Below are 19,252 nucleotides of genomic sequence, written 5' to 3'. Positions count from 1 at the left end.
TCATTGGTAATTTTGTTTCCCGCCTCGATGAGCGGGAACCAAAGTTACCAATGAGATACTAGCAAAAGAGACAGACATAGGCCTCCCATGTAGTATCTCTTTCTTTACAGCGGGCGCCTGTCTATCGCTCAGTCCAATGTATATGTCGATGGATTAAGCAAACTGCTACGAACGCCTGATAATTAAATGTGGCCAAAATATGAAGCTCATATTGAGTTTACAAAATGGTATTTAATGATAAATGCATTTATTGAGAAAAAATTATCATTAATATAAAATTAATGTTTACGAAAGAAAAAAAAATTAAAATTGTTACTTAAAAATAAATTAAAAAGAAAATTAGACAACTAATATAGTAACATGTGTGCAGATATTGAATAAATTTATATTAACAAAATAAAAAATTCAATTACATTTAATGGATTATATGTATATGAATATCTGTATAATTTATTTATTACAAAAATTAACAATTATTAGTAGCAATTAAATTCGTTTTAGTTCGCGAACTTCGGAAGGCATCCATGGTTTATAAACATATCCATCAGCTTCCTTGCTGGCCATATATGTGAAGAAGGCTCTCTTAAATGATGTAGAAGGGAATTTTCCAAATTCCATAGTGCTCCACATGGTACGAGCATAAGAAACGCGCATTTTACGTATTTTACTGTGAAAAATCGCTCTTGCCTCTTGAATCTGCAGAACACAATTCAATTTTACATTGCCAGATAAATAATCATTAAAGATTTAAAAAAATTAAAAATTTATAGCAATTACATTAAAAATAAAAGATAACAAATTGAAAAATCAAGGAACGTTATAAATTTTCTAAAATGGAATATCAGAAGTTTAATATACGTATGTTTTTTATACTTGAATTCACAAATATTAAAAATGATAGTTGATATCGATAGTTGACCTTTTTCTTTATCTCTTCGGCTTGATTATAGGTCAATCTTTTCAGTTGATACTTTGTCATGTGCAATGATGGTTTCTCAATCTTCGGCATCTTTGTCATCTCTAATAATTGCCACATGCGAACAGTCGCTTGCATCAAATTTTCTAAAAAAATAGAAAATTTTAATAGATAAAGCAAATAAAAGGTAAGAAATTTAAGTGTCTTAAAAATAGCATTTTGTGAATAAATTACTTTTGTCGGTTTCCGAAAAAGTAACACATTGCCTGTACATAATCCAATCTTGAAGTTGTGGCATCAGATAACATTTCGGCAACTTGGCGAATATGTATCCTTCTGCAGCCATTTTTTTCAATTCAGCCTAATGTTTTGAATTTAAGATATATGAATTCATATACATAAAATGAATATCATTTAATCATGAGATGATTAATTGATAAAGATATGAATATATTTCAAAATTATTGGATTAAGAAGATTGAGATAAAAATACCTTTATTATTGCCATAAAATCTATTTTGCTGTCCATATGTTTCTTATTGTCATTTATCAGATGCATCTCGTCATCAATTTTCTTGTCTGTCTTATCAATTATTTGTTTATATGATACATCTTGTTGCGCAATCTCATCAGTAGCTTCTTCCAAATATTTTTTCTTTTCATAAAATACTTCATTAGTAACATTTGTATGGGATATATCTTTGCGATGTTTTATTTTGTTAATTTTTTTGCTTGGTGACTGTGATTCTATTATCTTTTTAGGCGTTTTGTCCTCCACATTCATATGATTTTCCTTCATCTCATGGCACAGCATTAATTTCTTTTCGTCACAAACTTCTTGGTAACTATGATGTAAACAAGATATATCTTGTTCATTGTTATCTCCATAAATCAACCTAAATGCTTCGTCTCTGGCTTTCTTCCTACGCTCTATTTCTTTCTTTAACGCAGTGTCTTTCCTCGGTAATGGACCTGGAGAAATATTTGTCGGTGACCAATGTCGATGCGGAGCAACAGCTTGTAAAATGTCTTCCCTGCTCGGCTCTGGTGTTTGGAAAGGTGTTGACATTTTCAAACCATCAATTATCTGCTGAGGAAGTGACAACATAGAAACATTTTCTGCCACATCCGATATACAATACTTGATATTCTCTTTATTGTCTTCCTGCGACAACGTCTTTACTCCTGAAATGATGAATTTTGTGTCTTCTATCATCGGCCTGGAAATGTCGACAATATACATGAAAGGCTGCTTTTTTAAGGTCTTTAATCTTTTTTGGCGTGTGCTCCATTTAGTTCTCTCTTCATCTCGTTCCACGATTTTTCTTTCATATTTACATTCGCACACAGGCTTCACAACTTTTAATTTGCGAGGCCTAAAACAATTATATTATGTTCTATAATATTAATATCAATAAATATTATTACTGTTATCAATCACATTTAAATAATATTGAAAATTCGATATTATTTATTATGTTGGAGATTGGATATAATTAGATATTAAGATTTTTTTTGCTAACCTGGAATTTCGAGCAAACTTCTTACAAGGTGTCCAGCAAGGAGCATTATTCTTGTGCTGTGTAAAGTAATCCATCAATGCTGCATCTTTCAATGCTATTTTCCATCTTTCCTCTGGCAATTTAGATTCTATCAATTTCCGTCGAGTTTCTGCAATATTTTTTTTCTGATGTATGAAATGATTTTCTTCCTTTATACCGTTGCTACAATTGCATGATTTTGATTTCTTCTGTATCTTCTTTATCAGACTTTTGGGACCAGAATATCTTTCTATTAGTTTCAATCTTTCATCTGTAACGTCATTAATGCACATATCATATGGCGATTCGAGAAGATCATATTCCGGGATGTATTCATCACTTCTTCGGGGACTGACAGGTGGTGTGAAATAAAGAACACCATCGATAATTCTATTCTCCTCCTCCATTTTCGTCTTCTTAGTTCCTCTCCCATCTTTTTTCTTCTCCACTAGACCACTCACGTTATACATAAGAATTTTCTTCTTGTTTCTGTTTTCCCTACACTGACACGGTCGTCCCCCAGGACGAACCGCTATCGTTTCCAAAGGATAATCTGGTTCGCAGAGATAAGTCAAGGTCTTTTTTGCTGGAAGTTCCTGTTCTGATTTTGTTCTCCAACCATAAGGTTCCTTACTGATAACACGGCTCTCTTCATCTACAGAAGAATCAACCATTATCTCTTTTGGATCACGTCGACTAGTTGCCAACAATTCTTCCGGGAGAATCGCCGGTTGAATATTATCTAAAATTGCAAAAGATTTGAACATATTCTTTAATCTCGCCATTTCTTGTTTGCGATTGTCGAGTTGTTTAGTTTCATCCATCACATTCTTTTTGTCTTTTTTTATAAAGCCATATTTAGATAATTTATCAATTTTATTGGATTGTTTAACTGGTTTGTGAAATAATAAAGATAATTTTGTTCGTTGCTTTTTTTTTGTTCCGCATATCGATTTAGAAATTTTACTTGAAAAATTTGAGCTATTCTTGGTAACTGTTACCTTCTTTGGTATCCATTCTTTTTTCTTTTCCATATTTTTTCGTTCTCTCTTTTTTGTATTTTTTTCTTTAAGCTTCTTTGATAATTCTAAGGAGATTTCAGACATTTCTTCATTATTTTCCTTATGTAAACTATTATCTTCAACTTTCTTTAATTCTTGTAAGAAAGAGATATCTTTTTCTCTTTTTTGCATATTTAATGATGAAGTCACAGGCAATGCTGGGGAAGTCAATTTCAAGGTTTTCTCATAATCTGTTTCTATTATTTTCGAGGGGGCAGTGCGTAATATGTTCCAAGGATCATCATAAGCACAATAATCACGATTGGGAGTGAATTTATCTTTCTTTTTCTCTTCTATCTTCGTTGCAGCTTGAATTTCCACTTCGACAGATTCTGCTTTTTCTTTTTCTGCTTTTCTTTTTTCTTTTTCTCTTTTGTCCCTCTCCATCCTTATTATCTCTTTCATAAAAGGATTATGTCTACATGATTTATCATCAGGATATGTTTTGCAGGAATATGCACCTATCTCGTATGGTCTATACTTCTTTCCAATGCACAATCTTGTGTCTTTTGTCCAAGGAATGTCATCTTCGCTAATAGAAGAATTTACATCCTTGGTCATTCGTTTAATAGCGCATGAACAAGATGGAACATTTCTGACTAATTGAGATGCTGTAAAATCGGATATTTGCGATAATACGTGCATGTTGTCCCTCTGAATACCTGATATATAGTATTGAGTTTGGTTGTTTTCTTTGGTAACACCATTGATAATGATATTTGTCTTGATCTCATTCTGCAAAGCAGTTAAGTTGATTGGCGACCCTGTTGTCGGCTCTGGAGAATGCATTGTCATGGATCTTGTGACGTACCTATCATAAATAATATCCTTATATTTTAAAACGTGACATTACTGAGTTTACTATAAGTTTTAAGTTTTTTTTTCAAAACTTTAAATTTTAGAAAATTTTAGAAAATTGTGAATATTATATAAAGATACATGAAAATTATATAATATTTTTATATAAAATATAAAAATATTCGAAAATGTCAAAAAATGTAGAGACAATCAAGAAATTAAAGATTTCAAAATTTGAATATTTATAAATAGAAGTTGTGGAATTAGTAATAATTGTTGGAAGCAGTAAATATTAAAATCCATAATTGTAAAAATTATAGTTTCAAAAATTTTAAGATTAATTGATAAAAACAAGCAACTGTACATTATAAAGCTATTCTTAAAAATCAGATACAATAAAATGTTATAAGACATCGCTTACTTGTTTTTTTCGTTATTCTGCACTCTATTGTCAATCGGCGTTCTGCTTTGTTGTAATTTCTCGTCAGTCTTTCGAGTCTGTCGACATGAGCAACAACTGTCACAAACAGGTCCAGGAAACACCAATTTCATGGTAGTCTGTATACTTTTCATCAATTCATCAGCTTTTTCCTCCATCTGCTTAAAATCCTCATCAGCATTTTGCAGCCAGTCCTGCCATTTTCTTGACAAATTTTCTCTACCAGTGGGAAAGATCTTTTTGGGTTTATCATCAAGATTCAGCATTGCAAAGAACTTTTCGTCGCTATTACTGGGTGTCACATTAGCCATGCCAGTGATCTCATAAGTTACAGGACAACTCGATGGACTTTTATCCTGTAAAGACGCACCAGCTATTATGTAGTGAGCATTCTTCTCGCCCAACCAGGATTTTTTTTGGTTTCCTCCTGGTAGTTTTGGTCCTAAAATATTTTAATTTGTTAAAAATAATCCAAATAAAATATTTTAATTTGTTGTAAAAAATTAAAATTTTTCTTTTAACTTGTAATTTGTTACAATATTTTATTACAATATGAATATAAATATAAATATATATATATATGTAATTTTTTATGATATTTTCGTCTCCAATTAAAATTAACAGTAATAAAAAAGTATGGTTGTAAAAGTTTATACCACAAATTTTGTATTCCATAGTTCCTGGTTTTCCAGTAAGTTTGTCGACTATAAAATCAAATTTTTTACTATCTTCTAACATTCCATAAATATTAGGAGAGGATTTTCCCGTTTTTAAATTTTCCTGTTTTGAGAAATTTTCATCTTCATATGTTATTTCTTCAATATTCATTGTATCTATTTATAAATCAATATTTCAGTAAATATAATATTATAATAGTTATTTATTATATATATATATATATATATATATATATATATTTACAGTGTTAAATGAGCTAAGTATACATATTTAGGGTTATCATCATTTTTTATTTAAATATTACCTTTTGCATCAAACTTAGTAGAGGAACTCTTTTGCAAATCCTTTGTACTGGTTTTTTCAAGATAGTTAGTACAAATGTCTTTTCTTTGCTTTCTAATTTCAGATAGTATTTCATCATTAATAAAAAACTGATTGTGTTGCTTGAATAAGATTATTTTCGGAATTATCAATAATTTGTACTGCTTCTGCCATTTCTGCAAAGCATTTCGATAACTGACCCAATCAGGACGTTTAAATAATTCTTCCTTATAAGGGCAACTATTTTTCTGCCTTACCAGACATACTGGTGGTTTCGCTGAAACAAAAATAGCTGTATTTATTTCATGATTTTAATTAAATACTGTTTATTAATAAAGTAATTAAAGAAATTTACGTTTTGGCGGCAAACTTGGCATGATCATTGCTGGCAATCTCTTATGCAATTCCTTTAATGTTTCTGGCAGTGTTAAAAATGCAATAGCCGATAATATTATTCTTTCATTACAGTCATAAAATTTTTCTACAAATTAAATATTTTGTAATTATTATAAACAATTCTGCTCAAGAATATTTATTTTTATCAATTTAAAATAGAAATAGAAATATACTATATTTCTCCTTGTAAAAATCATTTCCTGTCAATATTCTATAAATTTCTCGCAAAAAATCAACACTATTCAAATTGCATGATTTATGTAATTCACATATAATATTCGGCTTTAATTTAAAAAATGTTGAAATAATGCCAATAGCTATTAATGTTGTTTGTGTGCCATCTGTTTTTGTCTTTTCGTAATCGGCGCGTATCACATTTTCCAAATTTATTAAATTCTTCATCTACAAATTTTTATATAATTTTATGTAAAATTAAATTTTATGTGAAAATTTTTATGTAAAATTAAATTTTATGTGAAAATTTTCCGAAATTCGAAATATATATGATTCTTTTATATAATTATAATTTATTCTTAATAAAAAATTTCTTGAATATTGAAATAATATCTCATGAGAGTCCATTGTCATAATTTTTCAATTGATATAAGCATTAAAAATTATATTCTTCTAAAAAAAAATCTCTCTATTTAAGATCAATTACTCATTTTTACATCATACTTGAGCCAGAGAAAAGTCTTGATACCATCGTGGATACTTTAGATTCAATAATGTTTCCATGTTGATTTTAACTATAATAATTAAAAATAGTATATTCTAAAATAATATCATTATATTCTATTTAATATAAAATAATATGATATTCTATTTATAAATAATATACATACTTAAGAGATTATATAGTGGAAATAATCAAATTTTAATTAAAGTAAATTTACTTGTTCTCAAGCATTCGTATATAAAATGTGACTTAAGAGCACTGTTCTAATATTGAACAAGACTGTAATTATTTCAATATTTTATATATTTTTATTTGAAGAATTAATATAAAAGACTTACATTTTTTTTTTCCAATCTTCATTGTCTTGTCGCTTGTCTCATTATAAATTCTTTGTTTTTCTGTCCAAAACATATCTTTTGCCAATGCAATTTCATCTTCTAGATACCATTTTATAAAACGATCATTTTTATCTAATCGAGAATAAATCAATTTCCTATTCTTTGATTGTTGCCAATCTTCCACCTCTGATGCCTTTAACTTCCTCTTTTCTCGGGTGAATCGGGGTGTAAAAAATTTCATTTGCATCTTGGATACTGGACATTCGTGCACAGAAGTTATTGCAGGTAATGAAGATTTGTAGGGTGGTTTTTGTTGATCGTATCTCGAGAGAGGATCGAAGCGATCCAAGGAGCAACAAAATCCAAATGGTTTCATTCTTGAATCTTTTCTTGTCCATCTATAAAAAATTAAATTATATTTAGTAAATAATTTCATGTTATATATAAATAAATTAATGATTATAAGTTATAATGATGATAAGTAATATAAACTGAGAACAAATTGAGAACAAAAACTTACTATATAAAAATCTAATTTACATTATAACACTTTAACATGAATTACGTAAATTATAATAAAATAAGAAAGTATTTTTTCTAATCGAGAGAAAATTACAATGATATATCAATATTTTTTTCTATTAAAAATTCTATGTAATTATTTTATTTTCTATTAAAAATTCTATATAATTATTTTGTGTTTCTCTATCGAAAGAACATTTACTTGTTAGTGCGGTGAGACGAGGTTTGTATGCTAGAAGTTTTGAACATTTTTGAGACAGAAATCTGAATGACTCTCACTAATAAAATATCTTATTGAAGACTAAATTTATAATACTTGTAGATTTAACAGACATTACAAAAAATTATTTTAAATGATGACAGGTTATGTCTGAGTGTACATGAAATTTTTGAACTTTATTTTGTTTATAACATGTGAATGTTATTGTTAGCCAAATAAAATCAAATAATGATAAATATATATATTTTAAATTATTAATTATAGCATACCATTATTGTAATTATTATCATAATTATAGCATACCATTATTGTAATTATTATCATAATTATAATTATAATTATTGTAATAATTTAAAAATAATATATATATATGTACTTTTTATAAATATATATGTACTTTTTTTAAATTTTTTAATTAAAAATGAAAACACTCTTCAACTCACAAACATATTTACGATAGATTTATAGAATAAATAACTTTTCACCTAAAATACTCATAATTCTAAAAAAAATAAGGTAAAAATATATCGAAAAAGCTGTGCGTTCGAAAATCTACTTGTCGTAATAAAATAACCAAATATTTGATTGACCAATCGAAACAAAGGAAGCGAGAATTTTTTGTTCTCATTGGTTAATTAAACTCTATTTAGCTTTACAAATAAATTGTTTAATGAATCACGAGAACGAGACAATACGATCATGTGACTTTCCTTTTTCTTAATATTTGGCCAACGGTGATTCTGTTTTGAGCAGGATGTAAACATTCCGGTCATCGACTGGAAAATAAATCCAGATCAGACAAGGGACACGTGTGATGTGTTTAACATGTCCCGTCATATGATCATATATGTATATGTATATGTATATAAATGTACGTATATATAAAGTGACACCAGCCATCTATCCACGTGTAGTATGATGGTTTTGATGGTCCGTGATAAACGAAAGTCGAAATTAAATTTGTAACAATATTTTACAAGTAATCCTTTTTTAAAATAATTTATTATTTTCTGTTGTCCTTCGTCTATTTGTGTCCATCAATATATATCGTCTCACTATAAAAATTAGTAAGTATATTTCGTAATATCATTTTTTACGATTGTATCTTGAAGTTTCAGCTGAGAGAATCTAAAGTTTGAATATAAGATGTTGAATAAAAAATTGCAATAATATAATTCTTGCTAAAATAAAATTGCTTAATAAAATTGCTAAATAAAATTGCTTAAATTTATAATTCTAACAAATATAAATGAAAATACTCGAAATAATTATTAGAATTAAAAACATGATGTGAAATTACATTCGAATTTTATTTAAATATATAACTTAATTTTTTTTTAATTAAGCTTGAGATTATAAATTTTAATTTTATAAGAGTTATCTAAGAAGATTGCAATATCAATATTTTTCATCTAAAAATTCACCTTTGCTAATGTTAAGATAACAATATAATCTCTTATAGCCATTGGTTTAGCTATCTAATATGTTATCAGCTGATTGTGCTGACAATTTAAACTCATTCATGTTCCAATCATTCTGATACAGAGATATATATACAGAGATATATATATAGAGAGGCGTACATTTGTCGCTGCAGCTATTCAGTTCAATAAAATTATCAAGAGGCTGCAAAATGTCGAAAAAAACAAAGATTATAATTGTTGGAGCAGGTCCATCTGGCATTGCAGCTGCTTGTAAGCTATTGGAGAAAGGAATAAACGATTTTGTGATATTAGAAGCTAATAATAGAATTGGTGGCAGAATATGCACTCAAAATTTTGGTAAGTAATGTTTTTTTTAGACTTAATTAATCAGAAAATATTTAGCTTTTTATAATTATATTTTTAACTACTCTCTATTTTTTTAATTAAATTTTTCAATTTTCCCTTTTAAAATAATTTTTTAATTGCACTTTTAAAAATTTGAATTTATTTACTAAAATTTCGAATTTAACTACTCTTTAATTTTTTCAGGCGAGAATGTGGTGGATCTTGGAGCTCAATGGGTTCATGGTGAAATTGGAAATGTAGTATTTGAATTAGCTTCTAAGCATAATTTGTTGAGCTCATTTTCCATTCTGATTGATCCCGCCAAACATACTTTTATTACGGGCAATGGTGAAGTGGTACCTAAGGATGAAAGTAGCGAGGCTCTGACAATTTTTTTTAATATTGTAGATAATTCAAAGGAAAACCTCGAAAAGGAAACAGGATCTTTTGGAAATTATTTCGTAAGAGAGTGAGTAATTATTTATTTTTAATCAGAATAATTAACTGCAATATGATAAATTAGAAAAATCATTTAAAAAGTAAATATAATAATATATTTTTCGTTTTTCTTATTTTTTGTTAACAAAAATATCAATATCATAATGAACTATATGCAACAAAAATCATAAAAAGTTACTTGTTATTATATTCTAAACATTTTATTAAATCTCAAAAATATGCAAAAATGAGTCAGTTAAAACTAAATAGTGGATATAAATGTGAACGTGTTGTTAAGCAATATTACATTAAACCAAAAGGTTGGATTCAAAAACAACAATCAAACGATTTTAATACAATATTATTTAGCACAGTTAATACACACTCACACTTATTTACATCTTTACATTCGCTGTTTGACTTTAATGTTAGCCCATTTTTTTTATTATATTTTTTAAATTTATATCTTTGAGTCATGCGAAATTTATTTTAATTTATATCGATTCACAAAAATTTATGAAAAAGAATATTCATTAAACAACCTCGTACACGAGAACATCAAACCCGAGAAAATCATACCGAAGAAAAGAGCGATTAAGATTTCTCGGGTATGATTTTCTCGGGTTTGATGTTCTCGTGTACGAAGTTGTTTAATACATTATAGAGCCTAAAATTTCTTTATCTAGAATATTCATTAAAATTTATGAAAGAGAATATTCATTAAAATTTATGAAAGAGAATATTATTAACAAAAGCGTCGATATCACTTTCTCGAAACCATGCTTGTAACGTGGGATGTAGATTTGCGCGGACAACCGTACAAACATCCTTATCTGGCACGATACATCTGATAAGAGAAGCAAAAATCATAAAGACATTTATTTGTTCCATTACTTTCATATTAATCATAAACGAATAAAAAAACAATATTCTATCAAACATTATTTATTAAAAATTTATTATTCACTAGTTTATTATCTATATCTGATATATACACACCTTACACGATTGTTGCAGCATTGATTTTTCACGTATTCATATCTCAACAAAGAATATATATATTTCAAGTATTTCTCATCTAAATTATTATATATCTCATGTATCTTTGCAATATTATTTATTCTTTCAATGTATCCTCTTGTTAATATTGGTATAATATAATCGACCTAAAAGTAGATAAATTACGATAAATACAATATTTGATACAATAAATTGATACAATAAATTGATACAATAAATTTATTAATTGTTACAATTAATACTCTACAAATTTCTTTGAAAAAAATTACCTGTTTAAAGCAATCGTCTATAAATTCTTCAGCTCGACTGTAGACGCCTTTTTCTTGCTCTTGCAATATAAGCACGCCGATTCGGGGTTGCTTGGATCTAAATATTTTTGTAATACATTCCGCAGTTGGTAAACCATCGTCCGCAAAAGTTAGCATAACTATGCAGCCATATCTTTGTTTAGTATTCTGAAAAAATAAATTATAATTATATTTTATTATTTTATAATTATATTTTAATTATATTATATAATGGGTAGTCATGAAAAATATTTTCATTTCAAAGCTTGCTTTGTTACTGAATTTTTAAGAATTACAAGTAAAATAACCTTCTGTTGAATATCATATGGTGTGCATTTTAATTCATTTTGTTTCATTCCGGATTTGCATTCTCTAGTTAAAATAGGACTTAGAACTAATGGTGCTTTTGGTAGATACCCAGGTTGAATTATTTCAAATCCTAAATATATAACAACAATTAATATAATAAAATATAATTATATATTTTTTATATTCAAATTTGGCCAGACTTATAATTTATTTCTTAGTATCAGAATAAAAATCCATCCCTATTGTCTATTTTACCTTCATTCGTGGCACATTGTGATAGAACATTGATTAGATCACACACATAATCCTTAATTTGATTTATTATATCAAATCGTTGCATCTTTTGCAAAGCACTAAAAATTTTGTCCATTGTTGCTTCTGGAGATTGTATATAAGTCAGAAGCACGTAATATGTTGGATCTTGAAGACCCTTAAAGTCATAATCTATGCACTAAACAATAAAATAATTATACATCAAAATTATTATAATATCTACAGTACAATTATAGTAACACACACACTTTATATATATTTGTGCTTATTATAATTATCAAATTTCTGATAATCTTACACGTATCTGCTCCATTGTTAAACCCATGTATGCTGCAAACTCTTGCCAGCCATCGTACATTTTCCCTGCTGCTGTTGAGCTCAGCAACAAACATAGCTTCTGCAGTGTAGCTTTGCCAACATGTTCGAATAAATATCCAGCATGAATACGTGATGATATTTTCTGGATATTCAAAATGATAATATCTAAATTTGGTGGTCCTTGTACTTCATTCCTCAGCTTCTCCAGTTCTGGGTCGATTTTTCTGAAATTATATTCCTTATTTTATATATATATATATATATATATATATATATATATATATATATATATGTATCGGAATAAGGGTATTGGAATATATAATTTTCTCTCTTGAGATAATAAGGAAAAAATTTAAAATAAAATACCAAAATATTGAGAGTTTATTGTTTGAATTGTTTTGTTGTTACCTTTTTGTAAACATTTTGCCAGATCTTACTAAATGATAACGATTTGTCATGAATAATTAAAAAAATTTTGTTTTATTTTTACTACACTGTTTTGCAATGAATTATGAAAATCACAAATTCATTATATTTGTATAATTAAAATATGAATTTTAAAACTATCAAAAACGTATCACTTGTAATTGAAGGAGAAATTGTTTCTTTCACGTGACAAATTGCCAGATGTTGTTAGTGATAGTCAATGCTGATCAAAGCCTCCCCACCACAACTTAGTACAAGGTTGATGAATCACGCTTAATGCTTACCCGCCTATAATTTAAATCATGAAAAACATGATAAATTTTCTGCATTTGTCTAACAAAACTTGATAATATTTTTTCATCCAAATAATTTATGTTAGCAAAAATATCGGTACAGAGGAAAAAACAAATAATTATATAATATTAAATAGATTAGGGGAAAAGATATTTAACATCTTTAGAGTGAAATATTTCTATTGTGAATAAATTAGATATCAATATGTATTAATATTAATAATAATAATATAATTATTATTTCTGACAGATATTATAAAATTTTTGATGAGAATCATTTTACAAGTACTACTCGAGCTGCCGAATATTTATCTTGGATGGAAAAGACGGAAAATTCTGTAGAATGTAGTGACACATGGTTCGACGTTTCCGCGAAACGTTTGTCGGAATATTGGGAATGTGAAGGCGACCTTTTGTTAAATTGGAAAGACCGTGGTTACAAAACACTCTTTGATCTGTTATCGGTAATAAATTATTTGATATAAATTAAAAATATTATACGTCATATAAAAATAGTTTCTAAGTTTCTAATAATGCATCTAATTGCTTATAAGAAAAATAAAATTTAATGAAATAAAAAATACATTTTGCCAAAAATATAATATTAATTTTTTAAATTAAATTATAAGAAGATAAAATTAATTAAAAAATAAAATATTTAAGAGTGAAATTAATATTTAAATAAATCTTTAACGAAACACATTTTATATTAATTATTTCATTAAGTGTATTATTTTCCAGAAAAAGATTCCAAATCCAGAAGAATGTCTGCCAGTGATGGAGAAGATAGAGTTCGAAAAAGTTGTAACAACTATTGACTATAGTTCCAGTAAGGACGTTATGGTGACTACCAAAGATGGAAGCGAATATTCCGCGACGCATGTTATATTCACTGGATCTCTGGGTGTTTTGAAGGAGAAACATTCTACGATGTTCGTGCCTTCCCTGCCGCAAAAAAAACAAAATGCGATAAAGGTAATAAAAATGTTAAAAAAGATAATGTAAAATTATGTATGTTCTATGGCGGATGTTAATTAATGTCATTCTTTATCATAGGGATTAAATATTGGAACAGCAAATAAGATTTTCCTTGAATTCTCGTACATATGGTGGCCAGAAAATACCGCTAGCTTCGATATTATTTGGCCGGAAGAAGACAAAAAGGAATTCCTGAAAACTTGTGGTCAAGTAAATAGATATTTAAATATAATTTTATATTTAACTATAAATTTATAATAAACATTGATTTATCAATGAAAATAACTTTGAATTTTTCTTTGTTTTTACTGCACTAATGTATTAATCTTGTCAAATATTTGTAATATTTTAGAGCTGTGAATGGCTTTGCGACGTGTTTTCGCTTTTCACTGTAGCTTATCAGCCGAATCTTTTATGCGCTTGGATTGTCGGAAAAAATGCGAGGCACATGGAAACTTTATCGGACGTTGACGTGTTAGATGGATTATATCTATTGCTAAAAAGATCATTCGGAAAACGTTATGATGTTGTAAAGCCAACAAAAATATTAAGGTAATTTATCAAAATTAATTACAAAAAAATTTAAAGAAAAATATATCTCAGATACATCTTAATTATATCTTTCTAACGTTTAGATCCAAATGGTACACCAATGAATATTTTCGTGGCTCATATAGCTTTCAAAGCATGATTTCCGAACAAATGGATGTAAAACCAAAAGATTTAGCCGAGCCAATAATGATGGATGGAAATAAACCTGTATGTAATTTTATAAAAATTTAACATTTTTTATTATTAATATTTATGTATCTAGATATCTAATCTGATCTGAGATATTTAATCTAATCTGAGATATCCTTCTCTTCTTCTGTTAATTTTTTATTTTGTCAATATAACACTTGAGTTCTTTTATTTTAAGATTATTCTATGTATTTTTGCCTTATATAACTTACAATATAAAGAAACTTTATTGCCAATGACGAAACATAATCATTATATTATTAGGTAATCCTTTTCGCTGGAGAAGCCACACATGATCATTATTATTCTACTGTGCATGGTGCAGTGGAAACTGGTTTCCGCGAAGCGAATCGATTAATTGACTTTGAAAGGTAAAATATTATTAATTATTAAAATACAGTTTGCCTTTTCATATCTATCTTATTAGAGCTTTTCTAGCATTTTTTTTCACTAATTTGATCAAATTTTTCCATTTTGATAAAAAAGAAATTTTTATCTATCCAATAAAGTTTTACTTTCACTATTATTGCTTTATATGATTATGCATTAGTTTTGAATATTTTGCTATTTCATATTTGTATGATTTTATATTATGTTACCTTGTTTATCAATGTTTTAATTACATATTTTAATATTTTATTTTTAAATTTATTGTTAAATTGTGGAATGAATATTGCCTTGAATTTGTTTACCACTTGAGTTTTACAAGTATTACAAATATTTTGCAATTATTTTCATATTGACTGCATGCTCTTTTTTTAAAGGCAATTAAATTCACATCTCTAATTGCATCCTCTACTACACTCCCCTAGCAAATGCAAATGGATTGTGGAAATCTATAAGTATATAATAAATAATGTTTATACATAGACAAATATTTAATATAAAACCGTCATACTTAGGAAACTAAAATTGTGTATATATGTATATACATGTATAATGACATATAATGTATAAAAAAACTGTAAATTTTTAAAAAGATTAAGAAAATATAATGATATAAGATATGTCATTTTTTTCATCGCACAAAAATATTTTTAATTATTTATTATGCCTATTAATTATTATTTGTTATTGTCGCGTTTTTATCCAACTAATTATTAGAATATATTTGAATATGAATAATACTTATATTAATCATATATATAATAGAATATATTTATATATATAAATTAGAGAATTAAAATCATAGAGAAAAAGAATAAACGATGGTTCACCTGAGATTTGACGAATTGATTCGGATGACGTAGAATGCGCAATGACTTAGATCAACTGGTTAACAACTTCAACGAAGTTCGAATAGATGCGGGTGCAAGAACGGAAAGGACAAGAATTGTAATAGTAGGCGCGGGAATCGCAGGGTTGGCAGCGGCCAAGACTCTAGAGGATGCGAAATTTACAGATTATCTTCTCCTTGAAGGTATATTTATATTAAAAATTTCATATTTCATTTTAATTTATTTCACTTCTTTAATTCACTTCTAAAAATACAATTATTAAATAAATGAAATAAAAATTTAGATAAAATTACACATAAATTATATATATATATATATATATATATATATATATATATATATATATATATACAGGGTCTACCAAAAGTGTGGAAACCCCTAAATATCTCGGAAAATATACGTTTTACAGAAAAGTGTTTCCAACAAAAGTTGTAGGGTTTAAGAAGATCTATATACTGATTCTATCAGTTTGACCTTGGATGGCGTCGTCAAGGTCAGGTCAAGGTCACATTGACTTTTTTAAATGACACCCCCTACATTTGATTGCATATTCTTATAGCTTAATTCAAGAGCTTTCCAAAACACTATAATAATGTTCATTTTTATTAAGTACTTTGCGAGTTATGAGGGTTGAAATAATTTCTTAATTTTACATAAACCATAAAATATCTAGTAAACCATTCATTTTTCGATTATCTTACCTTCATACTTTTATGTACAAATTAATGAGAGGAATCAATTGGTGTAAAGAAAACACATAGTTGTTTCTAAGAAAAAATATGTAATTTGCAATTAACAATTCCATATTTTTTCTTAAAAACAACTGTATGTTTTCTTTACACCAATTGATTCCTTTCATTATTTTGTACATAAAAGTATGAAGGTAAGATAATCGAAAAATGAATGGTTTACTAGATATTTTATGGTTTATGTAAAATTAAGAAATTATTTCAACCCTCATAACTCGCAAAGTACTTAATAAAAATGAACATTATTATAGTGTTTTGGAAAGCTCTTGAATTAAGCTATAAGAATATGCAATCAAATGTAGGGGGTGTCATTTAAAAAAGTCAATGTGACCTTGACCTGACCTTGACGACGCCATCCAAGGTCAAACTGATAGAATCAGTATATAGATCTTCTTAAACCCTACAACTTTTGTTGGAAACACTTTTCTGTAAAACGTATATTTTCCGAGATATTTAGGGGTTTCCACACTTTTGGTAGACCCTGTATATATATATATATATATCAAAATGAAAATAAAACAAAATTTTCTAAATTATTTTGTCATATTTCATAGCTCAAGATGTAGTTGGAGGAAGAATTTATTCTGTTCCGTGGAATAACAATTGGATAGATTGCGGGGCGCAATTCTTGCACGGCGACAAGAGTAAATTGGCACAATATTGTCTCGACAATAATTTATTGTCAAACATTCAAGGTACAGACGGCGAAGGAATCTTCTTGCGTAATGACGGAACAATAATGAGTGAGAACTTGGTTCATGAGATTGATGATTTTTTACGAACTATCTTTGATGACCTCAGTGAACTTCGATGGCCTTTGAAGAAATACGAGACTATTGGTTCAATCATTAGATGTAGGTTCGAGGAATATTTACGCGATAGAAACGATTCTTCGATGCGAAAAAAGATGGAAGAGTTATTCGATTGGAACGTACGATTTCTTCTGGTGGATAACTGCTGCCATTCATTGGACGAATTATCAGCGAATTTGTGGGACAAATTTAAGGTAAAATTTGATCAATGTGTTAATAATAAAATTAATAATATATAAGCCCTCTATATAAGAATTATTTCTATACAGTATATTGGCGGACCGGAACATTTGCTCTTCAAGTGTGGCTATAGCTCTCTAACAAATCTTCTTATCGAGAATTTGAGTAAAGAAAAGGTGCGAGTGGCTACTCCCGTGGAGACCATTCACTGGCGGGATTCTATCGAATCTCAGGATTCTCCGATCATCGTGATGACTTCCAAAGGAACGCAAATTATCGCCGACGCCGTTATAGTCACCTGTTCACTCGGTTATTTAAAGGCAAACTATCAAAAGATGTTTCAACCATCATTACCGAGTCGTCTAAGCGTCGCCATTGAGGATCTCGGTTTCGGAACGATTAACAAAATCTTTTTGGACTTTGGCGACTTACCCTGGTGGCAAACCGACGTGAAAGGTTTCCAACTACTCTGGCACAGGGACGATCACCGATCCTTGCCAGAATGGACCAGAGACATCACGGGATTCGATGTTCTACCGACTCATTCGGCCACTCTTGTAGTATGGGTCGGCGGACGAGGAGCGCGCATCGTCGAGGAATTGCCGGAATGGACAGTCGCGCAAGATTGTATGAATCTATTGACGCATTATTTACGATGTTACAATATTCCACCGGTGAGAAAATGTGTCAGAACAAAATGGCATGGAAATGAATACGTGAGGGGTGGATATAGTCATATTACGAAGAGCTGTGAAGAGGACGATGTTTCGCCCAAGACGTTGGCTGAACCAGTTTGGACGACAATATTGCAGAATAACACGAGGAAGGTGAGACAAAGCACCACCAAAATGCGAAACTTTTTCAATCTTAAATCTGAAATTTTATACTTCTATTATTCCAAGATATCAAATTTTCATGTAATAGATTTTTTAAGATTTTACTGCTATCATTATACTGCATTAAAACGACAATATTGCACAATCAAATTTAAAAAGAAACTAAAATCTATATTATCTATAATATTAATTTATTAAATAATTTTTTTATAAATATGACAGAATTTACCAGTCATACTGTTTGCCGGCGAAGCTACGCACGATAATTTCTACTCGACAACACACGGAGCTTATGAAACAGGAATCCATCAAGCCAAAATATTCCTGCAATATCACGCGAGTGTCAACTGAAATATTTTGATATGTAAATATCTTAACATAATAAATTGTTTTAATTATGTTATCGAAGTATTTTTTTTTTATTTATAGCAAGTTATTTAATAATAACAGAAAGAAGTTTTTTTGCTAATAATATATATTTGCTATAATTTTAAATAATTTCGTACTATTAATTTAATTTTTTTTACTTGTTATTCAATTATTAATTAATTTAAAATTTTTTTTCTTTTGACTTTTATTTTCCAATTCTACTTCTACATCTTCAGCGTTATTTATATATTGAAAACTTTCGTTTTCTAGTTCATAAAAACGTCATTTTTGTATATTGATGGGTAAT

General features: G+C 28.3%; 3 protein-coding genes across 8 annotated transcripts; 1 reads left to right on the top strand and 2 right to left on the bottom strand.

Annotated features, from left to right (window-relative positions):
* Positions 1–453: 453 nt before the first annotated feature.
* Positions 454–8,430, bottom strand: LOC105249610. Of its 6 annotated transcripts, none has more exons than XM_025414202.1 (13): positions 8,353–8,430; positions 7,168–7,565; positions 6,829–6,899; positions 6,324–6,552; positions 6,110–6,235; positions 5,738–6,031; positions 5,412–5,588; positions 4,738–5,197; positions 2,440–4,329; positions 1,410–2,292; positions 1,151–1,277; positions 920–1,062; positions 454–696 (listed from the first exon to the last, which is right to left on the bottom strand). In XM_025414202.1, the coding sequence occupies exons 2-13, from the start codon at positions 7,541–7,543 to the stop codon at positions 487–489; spliced, it is 4,986 nt and encodes a 1,661-aa protein (XP_025269987.1). In that variant the 5' UTR covers positions 7,544–7,565; positions 8,353–8,430; the 3' UTR covers positions 454–486. The 6 variants fall into 6 exon arrangements, with proteins under 6 accessions (XP_025269987.1, XP_025269988.1, XP_025269986.1 ...); XM_025414203.1 differs by lacking the exon at positions 8,353–8,430 and adding an exon at positions 8,213–8,231; XM_025414201.1 differs by lacking the exon at positions 8,353–8,430 and adding an exon at positions 7,892–7,968.
* A 169-nt stretch (positions 8,431–8,599) lies between these two features.
* LOC105249609 (spermine oxidase) lies at positions 8,600–18,962 on the top strand. The gene is made up of 13 exons (XM_025414207.1): positions 8,600–8,976; positions 9,455–9,690; positions 9,883–10,147; positions 13,293–13,506; positions 13,784–14,017; positions 14,099–14,230; positions 14,373–14,572; positions 14,656–14,779; positions 15,026–15,132; positions 16,012–16,181; positions 17,303–17,754; positions 17,830–18,567; positions 18,799–18,962. Exons 2-13 carry the CDS (start codon positions 9,543–9,545, stop codon positions 18,925–18,927), a joined length of 2,913 nt encoding a protein of 970 aa, XP_025269992.1. The 5' UTR covers positions 8,600–8,976; positions 9,455–9,542; the 3' UTR covers positions 18,928–18,962.
* Positions 10,462–12,987, bottom strand: LOC105249590. The gene is made up of 7 exons (XM_011255169.3): positions 12,732–12,987; positions 12,304–12,547; positions 11,988–12,183; positions 11,732–11,862; positions 11,406–11,591; positions 11,116–11,282; positions 10,462–10,963 (listed from the first exon to the last, which is right to left on the bottom strand). The coding sequence occupies exons 1-7, from the start codon at positions 12,779–12,781 to the stop codon at positions 10,837–10,839; spliced, it is 1,101 nt and encodes a 366-aa protein (XP_011253471.1). The 5' UTR covers positions 12,782–12,987; the 3' UTR covers positions 10,462–10,836.
* Positions 18,963–19,252: the final 290 nt, after the last annotated feature.

Source organism: Camponotus floridanus, unplaced genomic scaffold (assembly GCF_003227725.1).
Source record: "Camponotus floridanus strain SB8 unplaced genomic scaffold, Cflo_v7.5 scaffold8, whole genome shotgun sequence".
Lineage (NCBI taxonomy): Eukaryota > Metazoa > Arthropoda > Insecta > Hymenoptera > Formicidae > Camponotus > Camponotus floridanus.
This window is presented reverse-complemented; position numbering and strand designations above follow the sequence as displayed.

Excerpts from the sequence above, each read along its gene's own strand:
- LOC105249610 (XM_025414201.1), bottom strand. The coding sequence starts at position 7,938 with ATGTTCAAAACTTCTAGCATACAAACCTCGTCTCACCGCACTAACAA. Across the intron at positions 6,236-6,323 it reads TTTTTACAAGGAGAAATATA|AAAAATTTTATGACTGTAAT; the intron begins GTATATTTCTAT and ends TTTAATTTGTAG. Across the intron at positions 697-919 it reads CCGAAGAGATAAAGAAAAAG|ATTCAAGAGGCAAGAGCGAT; the intron begins GTCAACTATCGA and ends TGTGTTCTGCAG.
- LOC105249609 (XM_025414207.1), top strand. The coding sequence starts at position 9,543 with ATGTCGAAAAAAACAAAGATTATAATTGTTGGAGCAGGTCCATCTGGC. Across the intron at positions 14,018-14,098 it reads AAAAACAAAATGCGATAAAG|GGATTAAATATTGGAACAGC; the intron begins GTAATAAAAATG and ends TCTTTATCATAG. Across the intron at positions 14,780-15,025 it reads TGATGGATGGAAATAAACCT|GTAATCCTTTTCGCTGGAGA; the intron begins GTATGTAATTTT and ends TTATATTATTAG.
- LOC105249590 (XM_011255169.3), bottom strand. The coding sequence starts at position 12,781 with ATGACAAATCGTTATCATTTAGTAAGATCTGGCAAAATGTTTACAAAA. Across the intron at positions 12,548-12,731 it reads GGCAAAATGTTTACAAAAAG|AAAAATCGACCCAGAACTGG; the intron begins GTAACAACAAAA and ends ATATAATTTCAG. Across the intron at positions 12,184-12,303 it reads TAACAATGGAGCAGATACGT|TGCATAGATTATGACTTTAA; the intron begins GTAAGATTATCA and ends TTTATTGTTTAG.